A 22,521-nucleotide genomic window follows, 5' to 3' on the forward strand; every position below is an offset into this window, starting at 1 on the left:
TTACCTGTTCCTCTGAACCTGTGCTATTCTGAAAACAAACCAAACAAATAGGGGCAGATCAGTAAAACAAATATAAACAATGGCCAGGTAGCATCCCCTCAGCCCACCCTGCACTAGACCACAGACCAGAAGCCCCAACACCTCCCCCTGGCCTCTACGTGCCCTGCAGCTTTCCTGCCAGTGCTGCTTACCAGCCTCCTCCCAGGAGTGGGTGAGGCTTCATGCCCCAGACATCCAAATTTCAAAGCTGTTGTGAACTGATGATCACCACATGTTTTGGATTAGGTCAGTTAAAACATTTTGGTTTTAATTATTGCAAAAATACTTAATTTTACTTCAGTTATATTTAGGTTTTTTATTATTTAAATTTTCTGTTTTAAAAATTCTAGTATCTGGTTTTGTTTTTTTTTTTAAACTCCAACTGTAGATAAGCTTCATACTTGCAGAATTATGCTGACAAACTCCACAGTTTCAAAACTTTTCTAACCAGCTAGCAAATAGACATATTCATCAAAACAAAAACCTTTCTGCAAACAATTCTGGTTTTAGCAAACTGGCATTTTTTAAGGAAAAATATGGCTCACAGTAGAAATTCCAGTTCTCTTTGCCCAAATTGTTGTATAAAGGCTTTCATAACACTCAAAGGTCAGTTTATTTTTTCAGAGAAAACAAGTTCATATTTTCTTCCACTCTCCTTCTCTTACTTGAAAAGAAATAAAGATAAATAAACATTCCCAGTTTGGTAGTAAAAGCACCATTTGTGCTCCTACAAGAACTTTATACTTTTGAAGCACCATAGAAAAAGTGGTGAAGTAGCTAAAAACTTCTGTGGCTGAGCAGGTGAACCCAAAGCTGTGTAAATGGTGGAGTCCCAAGGCTGAGACATTGCTCATTGGCTTGCAGAGCTTGTCAGATGCCACCAGGCTACAGGGAGGCCAAGTGTCCCACAGCTCCTCGCCAGGTCCCTGGGGTGGTGGCTGTGCTTGGGTTGGTCGCTGTGCTTGGGTTGGTGGCTGTGCTTTGCTCTCTGCAGCCCTGCCAAGGGTCACAATGAGCAAAAACCCAAAACTTACCTTGAAGTTGGGCTGGAATGGAATTCCTTGCTGGAATGCTATCCAGGTCCCTGTGTCCTGCCAAGAGCCACTGGCATGGCCATGGAGGGACACTGGGCCAAGAGGACAGTGGTACCACTGGTATCCAGGTGGCAACTGCTGCAGGGACTTCTGGAGAGTTGTTGATGTGGTGCAGGTTTGCTGGAGAAGGAGGATAAGCTCCTTGTTATAAAGCCTCATTATGGGAGATACTAATCTTGTTAAAGAGAGGCCAGGGGGTAGCTGACATATGTTTATATATGTATCCACCTGCAGAGAAAAAGTGACATTACAGAAGACTTGGGCTAGTGAGATGTGGTGCCAGGAGGATGAAACTATCAAGAAATCACATCTACAATGTGAAACAAATTTGGAGAGGGAGCTGTTAGTCACAGGAGCAAGTGGCCCGGGCTGTGCTTAAGGCACTGGGCAGGAACATGCAGTGCTGCAGCCAATAGCCCCTGCCTGCCAGGGCCACACCACTTACACACAGACCAAGTAACTCATCTCTCTGAACCTTGCCCTGGTCACAGGAAGTTGTCTCTTTATTGAATGCTAAAATCTGGCACAGACAATGGAAGAGGCAGTTCTAGCACAGAACAGGTGGTGTTAAGGGGAATCCTGCAAGTAACTCTGCAGGTCTGAAGTTACAACCATTGCTTATCACTCACTCAATTAATTATTTCTTCTTTATTCATTGATGAGGGGTCAGGGTCTCTTTGTACTCTAAGACATGCTGTAAAGGCGCCTTGTGTGTAAAGCAGAAGACCAGGTAGGAGAGGAGCAGGTAAGAGGGAGATGCTCAAGCTGCCCCTTTGGGAGGGCAGTGCCTGCTAAGGGTTACCAGCTGTCAGACATCACTGTTTGCAGCAACCACTGTGCCAGTGCTGGGAATGGTGTATATATGTATATACTGCACATATAAATTTCTTCCTTTAATGAAGATGCTGTTTCCTTGCAAATGGGGCACAGGAAATGACACCCAGACTTACAGACAGAGTCTGCCAGCTTACAGAAGGAATCAGACCACTTTAACAAAGACATGCTTATTCTTCTGAGTCTTGGAAGAACAACCTGGAGGGCATTTCCAGAAGCTGTTGTTGATTCCTGGATTGCTCCAAGAAAGTAAACTGCCCAGAAAATAAGTAGCATTTAAGGGGTACCTGGGGTCTGCTCCGTCTCTGGAAGCTCAGGGTATGTGCTCCTTCCCACTTATCATGTTTGTAGCAGAAAAGTCCCAAGACACAAACAACTGAAAATAGCAAAATGATTTCATAGATCAGTTGCTAAAAATATAGCGAAGAGTCTAGTTACAAACACTGTGGCCCTGTGGTTTGTCATTCACCTAGCAGAGGAAGATATCAGAGAATCCAGGACTCTTCCACTTTCTAAATTGTTTTTCCCTACTGATGTTGCCTGCTGTCCTTTTCCGACCTGCACAGAGATGGGATCCATCCCACTAGAGAGGATCTTATTCAGAAGGAAGAGCCAACAAATGAGGCAGGAGCACAGCACATTCTCTTGTGGGCCTCCAGCTCTGCCAACATCTGCCCATCACTCCAGGGAGCCCTCTCCCAAGCATGCACCCTCAGGAGGGAAAAACCTCACACCCTGTCCTGAGACAGCAGACATCTCCCCAGGGGAAATGATCTCTCTACAGACACAAGGTGGGTGCAGTCGTTTTGACCAGAAACCTGATGCTGCCTGAAGACCTGATGTAGTTTGGCCTGAAGCTGCTCACCCACCCTGAGAAGATACCTGGTGCCTTGGAACAAATATTTCCCTACAGACTCCCCTGGCTGTACAACTTTGCTCTCCTCCACCTTGCAGCTGAGCTGGCCATGAACTCTGTTTTGCAATACAAATGCAGCTCACATGGACATCTGGGCCTCATGTGCATACACACCTCTTGTGCAAAATAATGGTTGCCCATCCGTGCTCACACCTCACCAAGGAGGAGTGATGAGAAACAGGAAAATGCCCTCCATAAATCCTTGTTTTTTCCTGAGAGTATGCTGGTCTTTTGAGGGGAATGTCCTCTTCATCTTTAGTTGCTTTTTTGGCTGTTTACTCCCCACACTCTTCTTAACATTACAGTTCGCTGACCCAGACTTGCTTTGTACCTAACTCAGTGGCCTAAATTTCATCCCACCCTTAGCCATACATTGTCTCTGGAAACTAACCCCATCTAACACCTCTCTGTGCCTAGATTTGGACAATGCCCCATTGGCCCTGAGGGCTGTTAGGGCAGAGTGGCAGCTGCACCAGGAGGTAGAGGAGGAGGGAGGAGACCATGGAGTTGCTCCATGTCAGTGGTTATCCTGCAGAGGTGGAAACCACCCCAGGCAGAGTGGTTTCCACTTACAAGGATCTCATATCCCCCAGGGAGGTGCACATTGAGTGTGTGAACACCTCTGTAGAAGAAAACTCCTGGCTCCTATCAAGTAAACAGGGTTGGAGAAACCCAGGGAGGTAGCCCAGGCAGGCTCTGGGAGGTGCATTATGCTGCATTATCTGTTGTGCTGCAGATAATTCAGCACATAACTACATCTGAGCTACTCCAAAAGCACACAGGTTCCTCTCCCAATGAGGTCTGATGGGTTATGAAGTTCCGGTTGAAGCAGTTCAGCCTGTGAGCTCCTTCCTTTGCAGTCCTGCTTTCTGTGCACTTACCTGTAAACTTGGGCAAGGCCAGGAGTTTCTTCTCCTGAACCCCATGGACACCTGCAGGAAAGCTGGGTGTCAGTCAGGCACAGCACACCACCTCTCCTGTTGGGTGCCACCCAGTACTAGGTGGTTATCCCACCCTTGTGCCCACAGCATTCCAATGCCCCAAAGCCCTACATCCTCTTTAAACAACATTCCTAAACTTGCTTTGCTGTCTTTCCTGGAAAGACAGGCAGACGGCAGAATGATTCGTTCATTGTGCAACACGTGCAACATCTTCAGCAAACAAGTGCTAACAGATACTGAGCTGGGCCCTCTTGTGTGTGTGAGAAGTTACTGCTGGTGTAACAGTACTGGGGGCTGCCTGCTCTCAAACCCGAGAGCAGGTATTGCAAGCCTGGGCCACATGTATCGCAAGTAGTTTTGCTCCCTTTTAAAAATTTTCCTTCCACGTAAGGAAGTGGTTTGTGGTGACTTTTGGCACGTAAACATGAGTGAACATTGGTATTTACATTAATTTCAGAAGCTTTTAGATGTTGTTGAAGCAACGTATTTGGAACATATATATTATCAGGTAGATTTAAGTCCACCACAGCTGTCTTCCACCTTCCTTATCAATTACCTGGATTTATATTCCAGGGTACATTTAAAAGTATAAATTTAAGAAGTATAAATTTAAGTGTATCTGCTAGCTGCATGATTGTCTGACGGTTCTCTGAGTGCTAAGTGCTCTGACTGCACGGACTGGTCTCGTTGGGGGCTTACCCTCACTCCATGGCCCAGCAACCCCATTGCAGCTCAGGCAGAGCCTGGGTTCTGTGGCTCAGCAAGTTTTGTCCAGCACACCCCTGGGATGGACAAACTGCCAAATTGGAGCTGTGCTGGACAGGACATTCCCAGGGTGATGTTTCCTGCTTCTCCTGTGACTTTACCCAGCTAACACATGGATCCCACTTCTTCCCTGTGACTGTGTTTTCTCCAGACAAATATTTCCAGCCTGTTTCTTACCTAAAGGTAATCATTAGGCATTGCAGTACAAACCAGGATCCTGTTGGCAGCACTTCCTGCTCACAGCTGAAGAGAGAAGGGGATTCTAAATGGAGATGCTGGTGGTCTATAACCTGTCAGTTCAGAGCACTTTGCTGATGTACTGACAAAGGGCACTAACCAGGGCTGCTGTCTTTTTAATGGTGGAGTTGAAGGTCTGCTGAATAAAGAAAATGCAATGTGAATTCCTTCATGGCTATAGCACAGCACTGCATTTGGTTTTTAAATCTTCAGCAATGTGGAATTACCAGGTAATTAACCACATGGATTGGTTCCATTGTTCTTTCACTGATCTCAAAATATTGATCGTTGAGAATCATCAATGTGTACAGCCATGGTTAGCATGTGATGCCAAAGGGTTGGGGTCTTGCCACAATTCAGTTTGTTTATTGGTGAACTAGACAATAGAGTTGAAATTCTGCTGATAAAGCCCATGGAAGACTTGAATTGGAGGGTAATAAAGAGAGACAAAGACAGGTTACTGTTATGCAAACCTGACTTGCCTGGTCATGGTCCCATGACATCCACTGGCAGGTAGCTAAATGCCAACTTACACAACACTAGACAGACACGCAGACTGTCTTGGCAAGCAACAACTCAGAGACAGATTTAGGAGTAATCATAGATGATCATTTCAGCATAAGCTGCCAGTCAGGTGGTGACTCAAAAGGCTGCTTACACAACCCGTTCACGTATAAAATGGAACTATCAGGAAGAAATAGGGCAAAGATCCCTGTATGCAGAGTTTGTGAAAGACCACAGCCCCTGAAAGAGCACTATTAGAATGTATTTAAGTCTTTATGGACATTTTCTTCTATAGTTAGAATACATACACATCTATACTTAGACCTCTCTATGCATGTATAGATAGACTGCATGTTTGTGTGTGTAATATATATCTATGTTTATATATATATATATATATACTTGCATTTATGTGATCCCTGTAAGGTCAGTGTAGGTCAAAGACCAATTTGCCAGAGCTCACTTCGTGCCCTGCAGGTACACCAGAGGCACCTCAGTAGTTACCTTCATTGCAAATATAAAGATGAACAGGTTTACATATCTGTTTTGGTTTTTTTTAGCACTTGAGCCATGTTCACAGAACCTTGATAGTGTAAGATAGTTATTTAGTCAAAATAATGAACAGGGCTATTACATGCATTTTCTAGCCTCTGTTTTCCAAGTACTCTGGGCTAACCCAGACTACATTATAGAAAACATGAACATTTTGAAGTCTGCCCTGGTTTTGGCTGGGAGGGAGTTAATTTTCTTCCTAGTAGCTGGTATCATTTTTGATTTAGGTTGAGAGGGATGTTGATAACGTAATGATGCTTCAGCTGCTGCCAGCAGTGCCTACACTTAGAGACTTCTCAGGTTCTCATAGTTCCCTGTCAGTGAGGAGGCTGCAGGTGCACAAGAGCTGGGGGGGGAAGGGGGCACATCCAGGACAGCTGGCCAAAGGGCTATTCCATGCCATTTGATGACATCATGGGGGACACGCTGAACAATAAAACTGAGGGGGAGTTGGCCAGGGGGTGGCAGCGTCTGCTGGGGACTGGCTGGGCATCAGTCAGTGAGTGGTGAGCAATTGCAAATTGTATTGTGCATCTTTTATTTTGTCTATTCTTTTATCATTATTATCATTTCCCCTCCCCTTTCTGTCCTATTTAACTGTCTTTATCTCAACCCAAGAGTTTTATCATTTTTCTGATTCTCTCCCCCATCCCTCTGCAGGGGAGTGAGTAAACAGCTGTGTGGTGTTCAGCTGCCTGCCAGGTTAAACCACAGCGAAGTTCTCAGATGAGCAGTGTGTAGACAATGTTCTCTCTGCTTCTAGCTCAGATAAAATTTCTTATGAAGTGGCTGGTGAGGTTGTCTCCCTTATAACATGCAGCTTTCCTCCTGCAAGTCCCTGAGAAGTATCACCAGGTGACAAGCCTCCCACAAGTTGGTCTGTCACTTAGTGACTGTCCCTCTTCAATTCAGACCTGAAGAACAGATTGGTCCTAATGGCTTCCTGCTGTTCTTATCCCAAGGCACTCCACTGAAACAGGCACCTGTCAACACAAGAATAAAACTGCAGAATCTTGTTAGCATTGTGCCATTTGCCACTGAGACCCGGATTGCAACATGGCAAAGACAGCAAGAGAACAAACTCCCTGAGTTGGCTGGAGTCAGATTTTCCAAATTTTCAAAAGACTTTTGATTTTGCAGACATAGACATAGAAAAGCCAAGGGGCTGGATGTTGAAGGTGGACAAGCTTAGCTTTGAAATCACAGTGGCAGGAACCAATTTAAACTCCTGTGAAAGACTCCACATGAGAGGTACAAGAGAGTTACTTTCTTTGAAGTCCTTTGAAGGAGAAGACTGGTATAACCTACTTTAATTTCAAAAAGGCATTAAACAAACTTTCCAATCAAGTCTTGAAGGAAGCTAAGAAATTTTGAGAAATAAGGGGAGGTCCTCACAAGGATACAAAGTTGATCAAAGGACAGAAAGCAGTGTAGGAAAAATACTCAGTTTTCACAGGGACTGTGAAATGCCACTTAGTGATCTCTGCTGAAACTCATGCTGCTCAACGTTGTTAAACAATCTAGAGAAGGATGAGTAAGTACATGATAGTTTGCTCAAGGTGCTGAGTTACTCAGGATATTAAAGATGGGAGCTGGTTCTGAAGAACTGCAAAAGGGCCTTCAGAAACATAGTGATTGTGACTTAAAATGGGAGACGAAATTCTGAATAAACAGTAACTGATGCACACAGGGAAGAAGAATCCTAACCTGATGCATGAAATAATGTGTTTAGTTTCACCTACTACCACTTAAATACAAAATCCTGAGGTTATTAAAAAATAGCTTCTTAAAAATGCCAGTAAAAAGCTCAACTGCACTAAAACCAACCAACCAGCCAACCAAAAAATAAAAAATCAAAAGCCAAACCCAGACAGTTCAAACACTAGAAAAGAATGAAGACTATAACAAGAGCTTTATCCCACTATAGGAAAACTAAGCATGGCTTCTTGGTCAGAGTGGTGCTTTCCAAATTCCCTGTGTGAAGCAGAGGCTGCCTCAGCACACATGCATCTTGATCCCTGTGCCTTTGCTGCAGTGTTACAACAACATCATTTGCAGCAAAGCATTCACTTGGGAAGGAATTATTATTTATAATCATATGACAACCAACAAAGCCACTTGCTCTTCTCATGCTGGCTTACAGCACATCACATATTCAATAACCATAGGGGTTCTTGTCTCAAAATGCCTTTGGGCATAACCCTGCTGTAACATGGAAGAAACGAATGAAACTCTGTTGAGGTCTTGCCTAATGCAGTATGGGCTGTAAAAAACAGACCAGATATAGAACACATACATGGTTTCTTACAACAAAAAAGCCACGGGAATACTCTCCACATCTATAAGCAGAATTGTAGCTGAAATAGACACACCAAAATTCTTTTGACTCCAGGGTCTAGGATTGTAGCAGGACATGGACTTTCATGCAGCACTGGACTTTCTCAGCTGACACAAGACCCACTGTAGTGGTCTCTCTATATATGAGCAGTTTGTCTTGATATGTAAAGTGCCAGAGCACATTACATATCTCTGATGGGATTAACTGCACATTAACCATGTAGAATCTGGCTGAGACTGGTGAGTCAAGAAGCACCTGAAGAAACCAAGCTAAAGTGTTTTGAGTAATTACTGTAAGAATTATAAGCATATGTCAGTATATGCCTTTTATAAGCTAACCAATCTGTAAGAACAAATTCTTAGTTTTGCCACATTCTCACGTCTGTTAACATTTTTACAGTCACAACTCTGGATGTGAAAGGCAGCAGAGATACCTTTCTCTTTTGGCTTTACTCTGTGAAGCTATTTGTCTGAAAGTGTAAAGATTACAAAACCTTGTACAGAGGTGAAATCTTCCTCATTATCTTCTGGAGCTCTAGAGCTGCAATAAAAGCAAATAATGGTCTTCAAGAAACAGTGCAGGGGGTGAGGCTGCAAGCCCCACAGAGTGTGGGAAGAACAGTAGTTTTAATAAGTCTGTCACTGGCATTTGGCTTAACAAGTAGCTACAGGCCTTGAAAAATGGATTAAGGTTGGGCTGGGGCACATGAACAGACCACTGCTTTGTTGTCACAGGGCCACAGCAGCACTCTGTTTTGGTTGAACAGCCGCAATGTTTTCACAGCAGATTATGGGATAGACTTGAACCTGCTCAGCTGAGACAGAAATCACGAGGAGGCACCCTCACCAGAGAGAGATTAGCTGTCGTGCTCTGACCTTTCTGTGACTTACAGACATATCTCTACCCAAAGCCATTTTGCCCAGAGATTATCCTCTTAAATTGCTGGGGTATGTCATCCTTCTGACACATCCACCAACGAGCCACTATTCCTTTTGCTTAAAGTAGGGTTGCATCTTTTGGGAGAGGGAAAACTTCCTTCAAAGGGTATGGCCAGCCTTGTCCTTTAATCAGAAAGATGAGGAAACCACATCCCAAATGCTCTGAGCTTTTTTTCTTCTCCCTTCTGTGAGAAAGGGATGTTTGAGACCAATGTTCTTAACTTTACCTTAGAAGATACAAGGCTTGGAGTCCATACAGTTGGTCTGATAGGTACATTACTTTTATTAATTTTAATTTTGGTGATAGAAATACTCAGCCATTGTAAAATAACTTTCCTCATGTCCTTTTGCATAAAAGAGCTGATGTTAAAGCTTTAGATGACTAGACTAATGGCCTAAACAAATGAGGACCATCCAGCCATTCATTCTTTAACTAACCACTCAAATTTCTTAAGTACTGTAATTATAGAAAATTCAGGACCCATTTTCAATAATTCATCACTACCTGGCTATATACAGAATGCTTACTTGACACAAGCATAGGAACAACCATCAAGAATCAGATTTGCACATCTCATAGATCAATACTATGCAATGATGCATAATGTAAATGGTTACATATACTAATAATATGGAGTGTGCTTGTGTACATATATATATATATATATATCTGGTGATCTACAAACAGCTTGAACTATTTTAGATTAAATCTAAATTGCTGGGGAAAAAAAGGAATTATACAACCAAATATTCTGATTTTTTGTTCAAAGCCAAACAAACACTAAACTTGCTCTTCTAGAGCTGTATAAGAGGGAAGCAAAAACATTGCTGGAAGCACGATGGCTCTCTCTTAATACTTGGGAGACCTCTTTGCTCCAGCCAGGAGTGGAAAAGGTCTGCAATTCTGAGTCTGGGGAAGCCTCACCATAAATTGAGAATTGTAGAAATTCTATTTAAAAAGGAGTAAGGAGTACTCAGATAAAAAGAAGTTAGGAATACTCAGATAAAGATTAGTAAGGAACTGATATGGAACAAAATACATTACTTGAGGAGAATCCTGCTGATTTCATTCCCATTGAAATGCTCTGGGCTATGTTACAGCAGAATCAGTGTAGCTTTCAACAAAATACTGTGCCACAGGAAAATATTTCCTGCAAATGTTCTATTGCTGAGTGCTTTTCATCCTTTACATGATTTAAACCCAGACTTCTTTAGATAACTGTGAAGGGTGTTTCAAAATCATTAACAAGGTCAGCTGTGCTGCTACTAGTAAAGCAGCGAAAAAAAATTAACGTAACATCCATGGCAGACAACTATGATTTCAGTAAGTATGACTTCACTGAGCATCTTCAGTGTAGGTATTTCCTTATTTTGATCACCAGGTTACTTAGAAGGCATGCAGCTCTCTATATATGCTGCCTCTGTCCAGTAGGATTAAAGCAAGAGGATCATCTTTCACTCAGGTGTTTACAAATTTCACAGACGTGTGCACCTACAGGACCTTGATGGAGCTCTCCAGGACAAAGAAATCCCCTATATTATGAGGCAGATGCAATAACCATTGCTCAAATGCACGCTCACAGTGCCTGCCTTGAGCAGCCCAGCACAGATACTATTTATTACAGTAGAATTATAGGACACATGGAGACTCCTTTGTGTTCTTTGCCTTTTCTTGCAGTCAAAGGCCTAGAATTTCCCTGCAGACTCCTTTGCATGATGATTTGGGAGCCACATACACCACATGACACCACATACACGCCATTAACACCAATTTTTAACTTTCACAAAGGCTGATAAGGGAGAGAAAAGCTGGAGTGTTGTAGCTGGAGATTTTTACCAGCATAGAAAGAAGGAAGAGGTCTGCCTACCACTTAAGTTGTGCACATTCACTGTAAAGATACCATAACAGACTTTAAATTCAAATGCCAACAGGACATTCCTGTAGGCTACAGAAGCCCCTTTTTATATTAGAGTATGACTCAAGGGGACTGGAAACAAATGATGGTAAATAATCTTTATAGGAGGTGCCTTATACACCCATACTAACAGCATCTGTTTGTAAGGTACTATCTGCAATTTAAAGTTATGCAAGGGTTAAAAGTGTAACTTCTTTCAGTTCTTAAAATCCTGTACAAAGGGACATGAGACATTCTCTGTTGAAGAGCTGACATTTTTTGACAGATACTGCAGTGAATAGAAGGCCACGACATCTTTGTTTAATGTGTCTTTAAAACAAGCATTTTTAGTAGCTTTAGAAGTAAATGAGACTTAAGTCTTTATTTGAGAAAGGATTATGTGAAAGATAGAGGGTAAGTCCTTATATAAAATTCAATCACATTTTTAAGCACAATCAAGCGAAGAGGCTGAAGCACAGATGTGCTCACACCCTAAAAAACGCCCTTCTCTAGAACAGAGCTGGCTGTAAATTCAGTCACTCAACCACAAGCAGGGTGTAAGCCAGCTGAGCAGCTCTCCTGCTGAGGGCTGTACTGACAGCAGAGCCGTGTTCCAGTCTGTGCTTGGCAACAAAGTGCCCAGGAATGAAATCTGATGCCGAACATCGCAACTTTAAGACACAGTCAAATTGCTATTGTTTTCACTGCCAGAACTAAACTTTATTTCCATGTGTATTACATACTTGTATTTGATGCCAAGTACATTAAAATTACTTTAACAGAGGATTTAAGTGAGGAATATTTCTTCTTCACTAAACAGGTTAAGAAGGAATGTAAAAACCTATAAGAATAAACTGTTTAAGCTTTGTTTTGATTTTGGCAAACCAAACAGTTAAGTACTCTTCTGTTCTCTCCTCAGATCTTTCAAAGTACCAAAAAAAGCATCTTTTCATAATCATGCACCTCAAGAAAAAAATAGTCTTATAAAACCTATTTCATATGCTAAATATGGTTACAAATAAGAGTATCAACACAAAATTCCAAATTCCTATTTTAAAATACAAATACTGTATTATATTATGAAATGGGGATAATTCAAATATAACAATGACTACAAATCTAGCAATTTAAAGCAAACTTCAACATGCTGTTTGCTTTCATGTGGAAGAATTAGGATATTGCATGGTTCAAGCACTGAAGTAATTTCTGTCAACTCCTTGATGCCCAGAACGTCAAACTGCCAAACACAGAGACATGTATTCAGGTCTGAATAGCACCAGGTGGTTTTGTCTTTTTTTTTTTTTTTTCTTCTTTTTAAATAGATTAACATTTAATAAAATGAGTGACATGACAACTTTCTGAAAGTGACATGCACAAGTAGACAACTTGCTTCAAGTCTCCAACTAATAAGCTAAAAACTTTAGACAATACTGAACAATTACTAATGTATTTCATGGTACACAAGAAAACAGTGCTTCCACAGTATATCCTCAGTTCTCAAGTACAAAAATATCCGTTATGGGTAGTCAATAGTTATCAAAATTTTTATTGGTACAGAATGAAAGCAGCATTTACTTTATTGTTTTCTTTTTTAAACCATACATCATAAAGTTCCCTAATACACGTGGAGGAGTGAAATAGGCTCTGTACTATTTACCTGCTACTGATCTCCTAGGTCCGGATTTAATATATTTCCTGGCCAAATACAAACAATATCATTAATAGCAAAGGGAAGGCAGTTTCTCAGTGTGAAAGGTCAGCATTTCGAGTCTTACTAAAGCTCTATTTTTGAAACAATACATCACCTAAATGTATAACTACATACACTACAAGTGGAAAACAAGTTTTCATTAACAAGAACTATTGAGACTGGGCATAAACATCTTAATCACAAACCCTGGAAACATTACGGGTACTTTGATGTGGCCCTTTTTGGCAAGAGAATAAGAACAATGAATTATGGCTTTTCAATCTTCCTTTAAAAGCATGTCTTATAAAATTCTGTAGGCTTAAATTATTTAGAGGACCCCTAACATTTTGCTGTAACATAATTTACTAATTAGAAGCATTAATTACATCAATATATTAAGCCATTGGCTGATAATTGATCACCAGCATAACACAGGAGCCATTTACTTTTTGCAGTTGGTAGGTAAGGGAGGTACTTTTCTAGTGAGAGCCATCCTACAGTACAATCAAACACTTCAGAGGTTACTACATAGCTTCTCAAATAAAATCCTCAAAGTTTGTTTTCCAGCAGATATTCAAATCAAGCCTATGCAGAGAGCAAATACAATCAAGTGCAGACTGTTCAAAATTATCTCTCAAACTTATTTTACAGTGCCCCTCTGCACAACAAAAGCCCCTCCTCACCCCAACGGGGCAAGAAGGGGAAACAGGTCTGCCATTCATGTAGGAGTTTGGCTAACATAAACTTTTATTCAAGTTGTTAACAAAAATAGTTAAACATTTTTACAATTTAACATCCAGTCTGACAAAAGGCAAATCAATGAAAAAAATACAAAAAAGTAAAAAAGTGCACTACCCAGTCCAGTATTTTGCTTTAAAGTCATGTCACTTACAGTATATGAAAAATAAACCCAGAAGTGTAATTACTTTAAAATACACCGCTTCCATATTTCAGTATTTTACACATATATTCTATAGTGGAAGAGATCTCTTTAAAACTTTACTCTTAAAATATTGAGGTGCATATACCAAGTGGGATAAACTTGGCAAGTTAAGTTGCAGTAGAGAAACCTTTCAAATTTGGCATTTCATTTACATACCTTACCATGCCAGCAAGGTCTGTAGTACCTAAGCCTTCTAGTAAGAACAGTAATTTTCTTTAATGCAGATTTACTAATACAGACAGCTACAAGAAATGGTGAGGTCAGCAATTCTATAGGATCTTAAGGAGATACGAGTCCTGATTTAGTCATCAAATGGTACAATGTCACAACAAACTTTAAGGCCATGTTTTATTTGCTGATTAATGGACAAAAGGCAATGGATTTCCCCCCCACCAAGTATTTTCTTGAAAGTCTGTGCTCATAAAAATCATGAAAAGTTGGAAAGACTTAATTATTGAAACTTTAAATATATTTTACACAATCTTGTTTGTACAAAAATACAAGTTAAATATAAACATAAAGCAATTATGATAATTTTATGTAAATCCATTTTGTGATATTCTGTTATATATAAAAAAGTTTCTCAGCTCTGGCTCATTTGTGAAAAGATCAATACCAGATTGAATCACTAAGTGGCAAAGGGCCCTAAAAAGCACACTTTAGCATTAAATATGTTTTACAATGTAAGTACCATTTTTTAATTTCATCTTCTCTAAAGACTGGCAAAAGATAGGGCAGTATGTCCATAAACCAACAAATAATTTGGCTACAATGTCATAAAACACAAACACACAAATCTGTACAACAAACCCAGTAGCTATGCAGTACACACTTGTTATACACACACATACACAGACATGGAATGAAACTTAGTGAGACGTCATTTCTAGTTCACTGTTCTTCAGGCTGGCATTTTGTCTGACTTCATCAAATGAATATGACTTTGTTACCTTCCCATTCTTAAATACTGTATGAAGGAGATCCTGCAAGAAATATCACTGGTTTAGCAAGAGTGATTTGGCAAATGAACAAAAATATAGGTTTTACAAACTCAAGAGCAAGCATCCAAATCAAACTTAGTAAGACTGGGGATTCAGACTATCAAGATACTAAATCTTTACAGCTGCTTCTGACACCTTTTGCTAACAGGCAATCAGAAGAAAGGATTTAGGCCATCCTGTGCACAGACAGAAGTGCTCAGTAATGCCTACAGTGAGTTGTCCATGTATAGCAAAAGCCAAATACATACACTCAAAGGGTGCCTTATTGGAGCAGGTAGTAAGAAAGGCAGAACTCAACCAACTAAACACCATTCAACTACAGAGGTTTAAATGAAATCTTTACTCCCTTCACATGAACTATGAAAAAAAACCAAACCCAACTAATCTTTTTTCACAATCCCCATTGCACACGTTTTGTAAAACAGTGCTTGCAAGCAGCACACTGAAAGAGCAATAAGCACAGCTTTGTAGAAAAAAGTTAGCAAAAAAATTTTAGTTGCTTTGCTTAATGACCAAGGACATCCTTAATACAAGGATGTGTGGCTTCAGGGAAATGGGCTTCCAGAAGAGCACATTTCCCTGTTATTTCCCAGAGAGCCTCAGAACCTGTACCACACAAATAAACATCTCTAACATCCCAGAACAAAAATTTCTTAATGAATTATTTCATCTTTCAAAAATGAAAGAACTATATATATATATAAATTTCAGAGCCAAAGTCTTGCAATATATATGTGAATAATATATGTGAATGTTCAGCATAACCGTATGTGTACATATAATTTTGAAAGTATTTTTTTTAGATCTTTGCACCCAGAGCACATTATTTACAGTGTATGTAACTCAGTTTGCTTTGTCTTGAAATTACTCAGAGATCTCAGTTTTATGCTTACTGTTGAATAAAGCAGCATGCCTAGTAGTACCTCTCTGCCCAGTAGAGCACAAATGTGCTTCTGTATACCAGAAAACTCATGTCCATAAGTTTTCAGCTTCTAGAGGCTAGAGTGAAGTTTAAGTATTTTCAATAATGTTAATTCATGAAGAGACTCAACATGCAAGCAAACATTTCATTGCTTGCACTCTGAAAACAAGTGATAAAACTGAAAGTCTGTGATAGCACGAAGCTTTTGCTAATTTTAGTATAATAGCATTTCATTTTGATATTGTAAAGTATTAACAGTGAAACTGAATTCCTGGTTTAAACTTATTTTTTTGAAAACTGGGCAACCACTCCACATACAGAGCATTAAAACCTGAAGGAACTATTTAAAAATCTCAGTGGGGAAGTAGAAGCACATTTTAGTTATGTCTGTTCTTCTTCCACTCCTGACTCAGGTCACTACTCAAATTGTGCAATATAACCCATACAAAACTACTTGGCTAGCATATATTCAGTAACACTAAGATGTTAATTTTGGTGAAAAGAGCAACGTTCTCTTGTTTCTGGTGACAAACTAAAGAGCAGCCTCTTTTATTGTGGATCCAAAACATTCTACTGGCATTCTAACATTCTGTTATTTCTGAATTTTGGCACTGGGAACACCTCTGAGTTAATAAGACAGGAATTGAACAGAAAGACAATAAAGAAAATAATTCTGAAATTAAGTTAACCTGCTTTTTCTCAGTCTATCTTTTCATGAAGAATAACATAATACATTTTGAAAACTCCTACCTGCCCATACTCTTCCAGATCTCCCTTGCCTTCTTCAAGTGTCACATAATCTCCAGTTGGTGTCCTATGCAACGACAGTCGGCCTTTCTTTGATCTTTTGTTCGGATCAGCAACTGGATCCTTGAAGACATTTACCTGAAATTAAAGAGTATTGTTTTAAAAGGAAAGTGTCTTCCTAGGGCATGTGTACCTAATACAGATGGTGGTCATGTAACAGGAAATCTCAAAGGTTTTCAAGCAGAGAGGCCTCTGTTTAAAGCCTCATGGTATAAGTAGTAGACTTACCCCAAGACCGTTGGTCACCACATAACTGCATTTGAAGGAACAGTTTAAAAGATCTCTGGTTAGCTTCTGCAACAAAGCTCCACCAGACCCAAAGGCAATATTCTCAATACTCCATTTATTCTTCTTCATTCCCTCCACAATCTAGTAAGAAAAAGAAAACTATAATGGAGCATACTTTTAGGCCATGCCAGTTTTCCATAAAAATCTTACACTACTTAAACAAGATGCTTTTACAGACAATTAAACCAACTAACATTCAGTTTCCAGGAGTTATATGTAACAATTCTGTCAATACTTGGCATGCTGTTTGCATTTTTATTTGTGATTATAGCATGGCATAATTACAGAAAGGTTTTGCTTTAAAACTCTTATGTTAGCACTTGTCCTTCCCAAACTCAAGTAGCACAGCAATGCAATGCCCTGACAATCAGAGCTCTGAAGAAAATTAAAGACTTCACAGGTGTATTTCTGATTTCTCAGATTTATAGGAAGACCTCAGAGCACAGCATGTATACTGAAACAAAGCAGTCATGTTGCTCATCCTCTCCAGAAAATTATAACCCACTTTGACCAGTGACTTCAACAGAGCAGTTCTGAAAATCACGTGAGCTAGAATTCAATTAGCAGTTTTAATGATGGGCAATGGGGATACATAAAGCTGCTCAATAAGTGTGCTTTGCCACCTGCTCAGGCAGCACAGATCAATGTTAACTGCACTGCTATCAACAGTCAAATGAAAACTTACTATATAATTTCCTCCCACCATCATTCTATCCAGACAAACATGATATCCTTTAGCCTGGAGTAATGGCTGCTAGTTTAATCATGCTCATAAATGGCCAAGATTTGTTTCCCCAGCCTGTTACCCTGGAATTATGCTTACAGCCCAAATAAAAGAGTGTTTCAACTCCTATCTCCAAACCATTTTACTAACAAAAGCGAGTGAAAAAACTTCAGAGTGGGTGAAACACCAAAATCACATCTATTCAGAAAAAAGGAAGGTAAGAAGCAGAATGGAATGACATGATCTATGGGGAAGAGTGTAGAGATTTAAAAAATCAACATTGTCAGAAGTCTGGTAATCTTTTGTGTAGTCTCAACCTTCTGCATCAAAAATGAAACGCCAATTAACACTGAACAGGGCAGTTCCAGGAGTTACTGATGTCAAGCTACTTTTTTAAAGGGACACCTAAGGCAAAATTAAAGTTTCATGAGGAAAAAAGAAAAAGACAATTCCAAGTTCAGACAGTGGCAAATGGGTAGCTATTATAAACAAAAGAGCACACTAGTATGTTGTTTATCCTTTTAGTCACATGTAGTCTCTCTCTTCACAAGTACTCTTCAAAGCCTGAATGCCTGAGGCCAGCCAACAGGAGAGGTGGACTGCAGAGCCATAACCTTGAGGGCATGCTCTGAACACCTTCCCACTACATTTTTAGCAGAGATTTCCCCAGTGTAAATGTCATCTGAGAGTTTGCTTCATTCTAATTATACCAGATTACTCAGCCTCAACCAATGGGGCCAATTGAAACAAATCTCAGGCCCTACAACCAGGACTCTCATTTAATGGAACCCTTTGGAAGCTTTTTATCTGGAACAAATCCTACCTCAATATGTGACAGCCCTGTGGATTTTAGCAGTAGTCATCACTTCCTTTCAGATAGTGACCATGCACAAAAGCAATATATAAATTCAGGTGACTAGGTTCTCCTGGAAGCAGTTAAAAGGCATACCCAGGAAGGAGAAAGAATTGAAATTCATTATATTCTCCCTTGAGCATCTCGGAAGTAACCAAAGATGACAAAAAAAGCTAAGAAAAGGGATTTTGTATACCTTCTTCTTAAGTGTAAGGTCCAATAGTACTGTAAGAAATCATACTTCACTGGGTCTGCATATGGACCTTATTTACCTTCACTGTTTTTTGAAAAGTAAAATGTAGGTTAACTTCACCTGGACTCTGATCAGTTTCTGCCCAGATGACCAAGCCTGAATGAATTCTGCTCCTATCCTCACTGAGTTATGTAGATCAGCTCTAATACTGAACTCTTTTGACCATGCCTTCAAGATGTAGCACAAACTATCTGGTACAAACAGCATCTTACCAAGGTGCATCATGCTTAGACTTCATGTTCACTAATACTTGAAGGTTAACACATGCTAGTGAAAGTATAGCAAAGCTGGGCCATGACTGCTTAACCTTCTTGCCTGGGGGAAAAAAATGTGAACAGTCTTTCAGCAAGTGTTCCTGCTCTCATTTGTGTTCAGCTTGTGCCACAGGCACAACTCATCACTTACCTTGGGTGAAGAACTGCCTTCTACCTTTCCACCTGTCCCAAAGGATCTCCTTACTCAGACATCTTTGGCTGATGAGAGGTGGAAGGGAAGGGAAATTGAGACTAAGTTGAAAGGCAGCCCTGACCCTGCCTACCAGTGACCCACAGCAGAATCCCAGATAACAGCTTCCTTTGTCATAGGGAAGAGGTGGCAAACAGCAGCAGTAATATGGAAGAAGAAAAAGGGGAGATCTGAAAGAACTGAAGCCAGCCCCAAAGGAAAACAATATAGAAAAATGTATTAGCTCACACTTTCAAACCTATACAGGGAGAACAGTTTAGGTATTAAGGTTTTGACCAGCTTCCTCTGACCATTATGAGCATGATTAATATATTAATTGTGACTCCAGATTAAAGGATTTTCTGCATATAAAAATTTAAAGACATCTGGAAATTGAATGTTCAAAGAAAATCCTTTGAAAGTGTAGTATATTGTGGAGTTAGCAGATTGGAATGATTTTTAAAAGTGAAAATGCTAGAAGAAATTCAGAAAAGGTTCCTTACCTGTTCTACCAGCATCCCCTATTAAAACAAAGAATTTTAAAATCCAGTTTATACTCCAAGTTGTTTTCTATAATGTTGTTTCAGCTAGTTTGGATACTTAAAAGAGACTGACTTATCATTACTAATTACTTATTCTAGATTTTTCTGTTGTACTCATTACCTTTCATCTGTATCTGTAACTCATGCCTAGAATCTAAGACTGATACGGATATGATCATATTAGAGTCCTCACTTGCATAGGCTATAGCCACAACAATATATTCATATTTGTTTTGAAAAACATGAAGTATATTTTAGGGTTGGTTTGGGAGTGGTTCTGTATTGGCTTTTTGTTTTGGTTTTTGTTGTTGTTGTTTTGTTTTTAGATGCCAAACTATTACCCAGTCTTTCAAAAGTTAGCTTTGTAACCTTGGTTTTGTTAAAGTAAGAGGGATCAAGAGATCCATTAAATTTAAACATGAGCAAAAGAAGGCTGTAAGATCATGATCTTACACAAATAACTTTCCTTTGGTCTTTTTCCAACTGTCTCTTTCCTTCCTACCTGCTTCACTCACCTCAAAACAACACTTCATTTTCTCTCCTGTACTGAGCTGGTGAGTACTGGTCCCTTTTTTTTTTGGCCAATTTAATTCACTAAATTACAAAACCGGTCACTTTTGGCTGATTTAGTTTGCTGCTATATGTGGGGGTTAAATTAGTTTAATGATCAGTGGCTCAGTGACCAAAGCTGACATGATGTGCTCTCAGGTTTGCAGTCTCAGGAAGAGATGAAAAGGCAGCCACTGGGCACAGGGAGTTCCACCTGCTCCCTGAGTCCTGCAGAACCAGATCTTCCACCCTTTTCTACTACACATTACAGGCAGACTTTTCCTCATAATCAGTTACCACTTGATAAGCAAAGTACATAAATAGGCAGATCATCTGAACAAAAAATTGCTTCTTCTGCCTGTTATCCTCTCCCATTCCCTGCTACAATTATTTTCCTGCTGTGTTTAGGACTTGGAGAGCAGTGAAAGTTTTCCTCTAATGTAAAGACTTTACATACTAGTTTTAATACTTTAATTACAATCAGTGCTATATGAGCATCATTGAATTTTGTCCACTATAACTTACAAAAAGCAACCTTCTGTTTTCCTCACAAGAAAAATTAATAGTTGCTGAGAACAAGCAGAAATTTACTAAAGAAAAAAAAAGGGGAGGGAGTCTCTATCTGTAGTGCCTAATGACAAGACTTCCTTTCCAGCTATTAACCTCTCGTGCTTGTGTTATATTACACACATTAGGACAGGTGTGTTTGAAATGCTATGCAGAACAACAACAACAAAAAAGTAAAAAAATTTGAAGGCTATTAGAAAAGAAAAACTGTAGCCTGTGACTACACTACAGTTGGCATATCAGGCAACAATCTCAGATTAACTGCCCTCTAAGGACACAAAAGACAAATTTGAATTCTGTTGCTGAGGTTTATATTATGTTCCCATGTTAGATAAGCACCTACTTTCATATCAACAAAAAACCAAGTCTGGTGTCTCTCTTACTCCTAATTTTGAGGAGCAGCAGAAGTCAGCTTTGTTAAGAAAAATCCAAGGATTTGTTTATCTAGAAAGCTAAGACAAGCATCAATACAATCAAGTAAAATTGCTCTTAAATTTATTCTACTTATTTTTGCTTTTGAATTCTAATGAAGCTGAAGATGAATGTTACAGGACAAACCTGATAAAGTCAAGTTCTCCTTTTATATGCCCCTTTTCACATCTAGTTATTATAATTTGTACCTTTGTAGCCATGTTACAGTACTAGGTATCTTCATCTAGTCAATAGTGGTTACTTTATAATTAGCTTTAAGCATGCAGCATCTTCTAACTCACCAATTTTTGTCTTGATGAAATTGCACTTTTGATTCAGACTACAGTCTAACTGTTATACATATTTTCTGAGCTTTCAACAATCCTTATTCCACTAGTTGCCAAATTAATGAACTTGCCTCCCCTACCCTTGTTTTTAAAAAGTCTCAATTAACATCACATCTTCAAACTTTGGGTGCAAGCACACTTCAGATGGCACACAACAATAAGCCAAACCAGTTAATTACTACTACTGCTATATAGCACAGCAATCATGCAGTGTACTTTAGATATCAATGAAAGGACCAAACACTGCCAGATTTGGATCTGAATTAGACTTGACAAGCAGGATGAAAGCAAACAAAAGGAGAGACAGTGGGAGAAGGGTTACAACAGGGGGATTAGGAAATGCCTTTTAGGTATTTTTATGTATTTTAGTAATTCCTCAGGGAGCTTTAATGAATTTGTTTTACACATTAGGGTATCACTGCCAATGTCTGTAATGCAGGGCAGGGTGAGGTCAGCAGAGAAGGTGCAATATATGACTAATAATAACAGTCCAGATTAAGTATCAATATTACTGGTGTCACTCTGACACATGAACAGGATCTCCTACCTCTTGCAAGGTGTTGATATCCACACCATCCCCTTGGATAACTCTGAGATATGGTGGGAGCAACTTGTAGCCTTTTGAGTTCTCTGTAATGGGAAACTTCTTCCCTAAAATCTCTAAGACCTATTGAAAAAATAAGGGTGAGAGTTTAAAATAAAAACCTGTTATTCCAATAAACACAATTTCTACATTTGAGTCATGCTCTGAAAAACAAAAAAATTCCATAAGTATATCCACATATCCTGCTCTAAATCTATTCACATAGACACACAAACAAAAAGCATGGCAGCTATTGTGGGGGAAGCCATTAGATGAAGGCAGTCACAGACCATGTGGCCTTTATGAACTTGTACCTGAGAGCTAATCAGAATCAATGCTTCCCTCATTTCTCTTTGGTTGCTGTGAATTTTTGCTATTAAATGTGTCAACTGAAGATTCTACTCTTCTTTTAACCTCTCAAGATGGTGAATGAGGCTTTCAGTTTCCTGCAGTTTTGTTAGCCACCAATAATTAGAATGAAACATTTTAGTTAAGAGTTTTTCTTATCAGATCTGACAAATATTATTTAACATATTTGCATTAT

At 39.6% G+C, this 22,521-nt stretch overlaps 1 protein-coding gene across 2 annotated transcripts in view; it reads right to left on the reverse strand.

Moving 5' to 3' along the window:
* Positions 1-12,337: 12,337 nt before the first annotated feature.
* Positions 12,338-22,521, reverse strand: part of NAMPT (nicotinamide phosphoribosyltransferase) — a 28,627-nt gene continuing 18,443 nt past the window's right edge. The window contains exons 8-12 of one of the 2 annotated variants that reach the window (XM_030463194.1): positions 21,942-22,061; positions 19,482-19,499; positions 16,645-16,785; positions 16,360-16,494; positions 12,338-14,669 (exon numbers count right to left, since the gene is read on the reverse strand). In XM_030463194.1, coding sequence (XP_030319054.1) covers positions 14,556-14,669; positions 16,360-16,494; positions 16,645-16,785; positions 19,482-19,499; positions 21,942-22,061 — 528 coding nt within the window. In that variant the 3' untranslated portion in view covers positions 12,338-14,555. The remainder of the gene's footprint in view (positions 14,670-16,359; positions 16,495-16,644; positions 16,786-19,481; positions 19,500-21,941; positions 22,062-22,521) is intronic. The other variant, XM_030463201.1, reaches the window with a different exon arrangement.

The sequence above is a fragment of the Calypte anna genome, chromosome 1, assembly GCF_003957555.1.
Source record: "Calypte anna isolate BGI_N300 chromosome 1, bCalAnn1_v1.p, whole genome shotgun sequence".
NCBI lineage: Eukaryota > Metazoa > Chordata > Aves > Apodiformes > Trochilidae > Calypte > Calypte anna.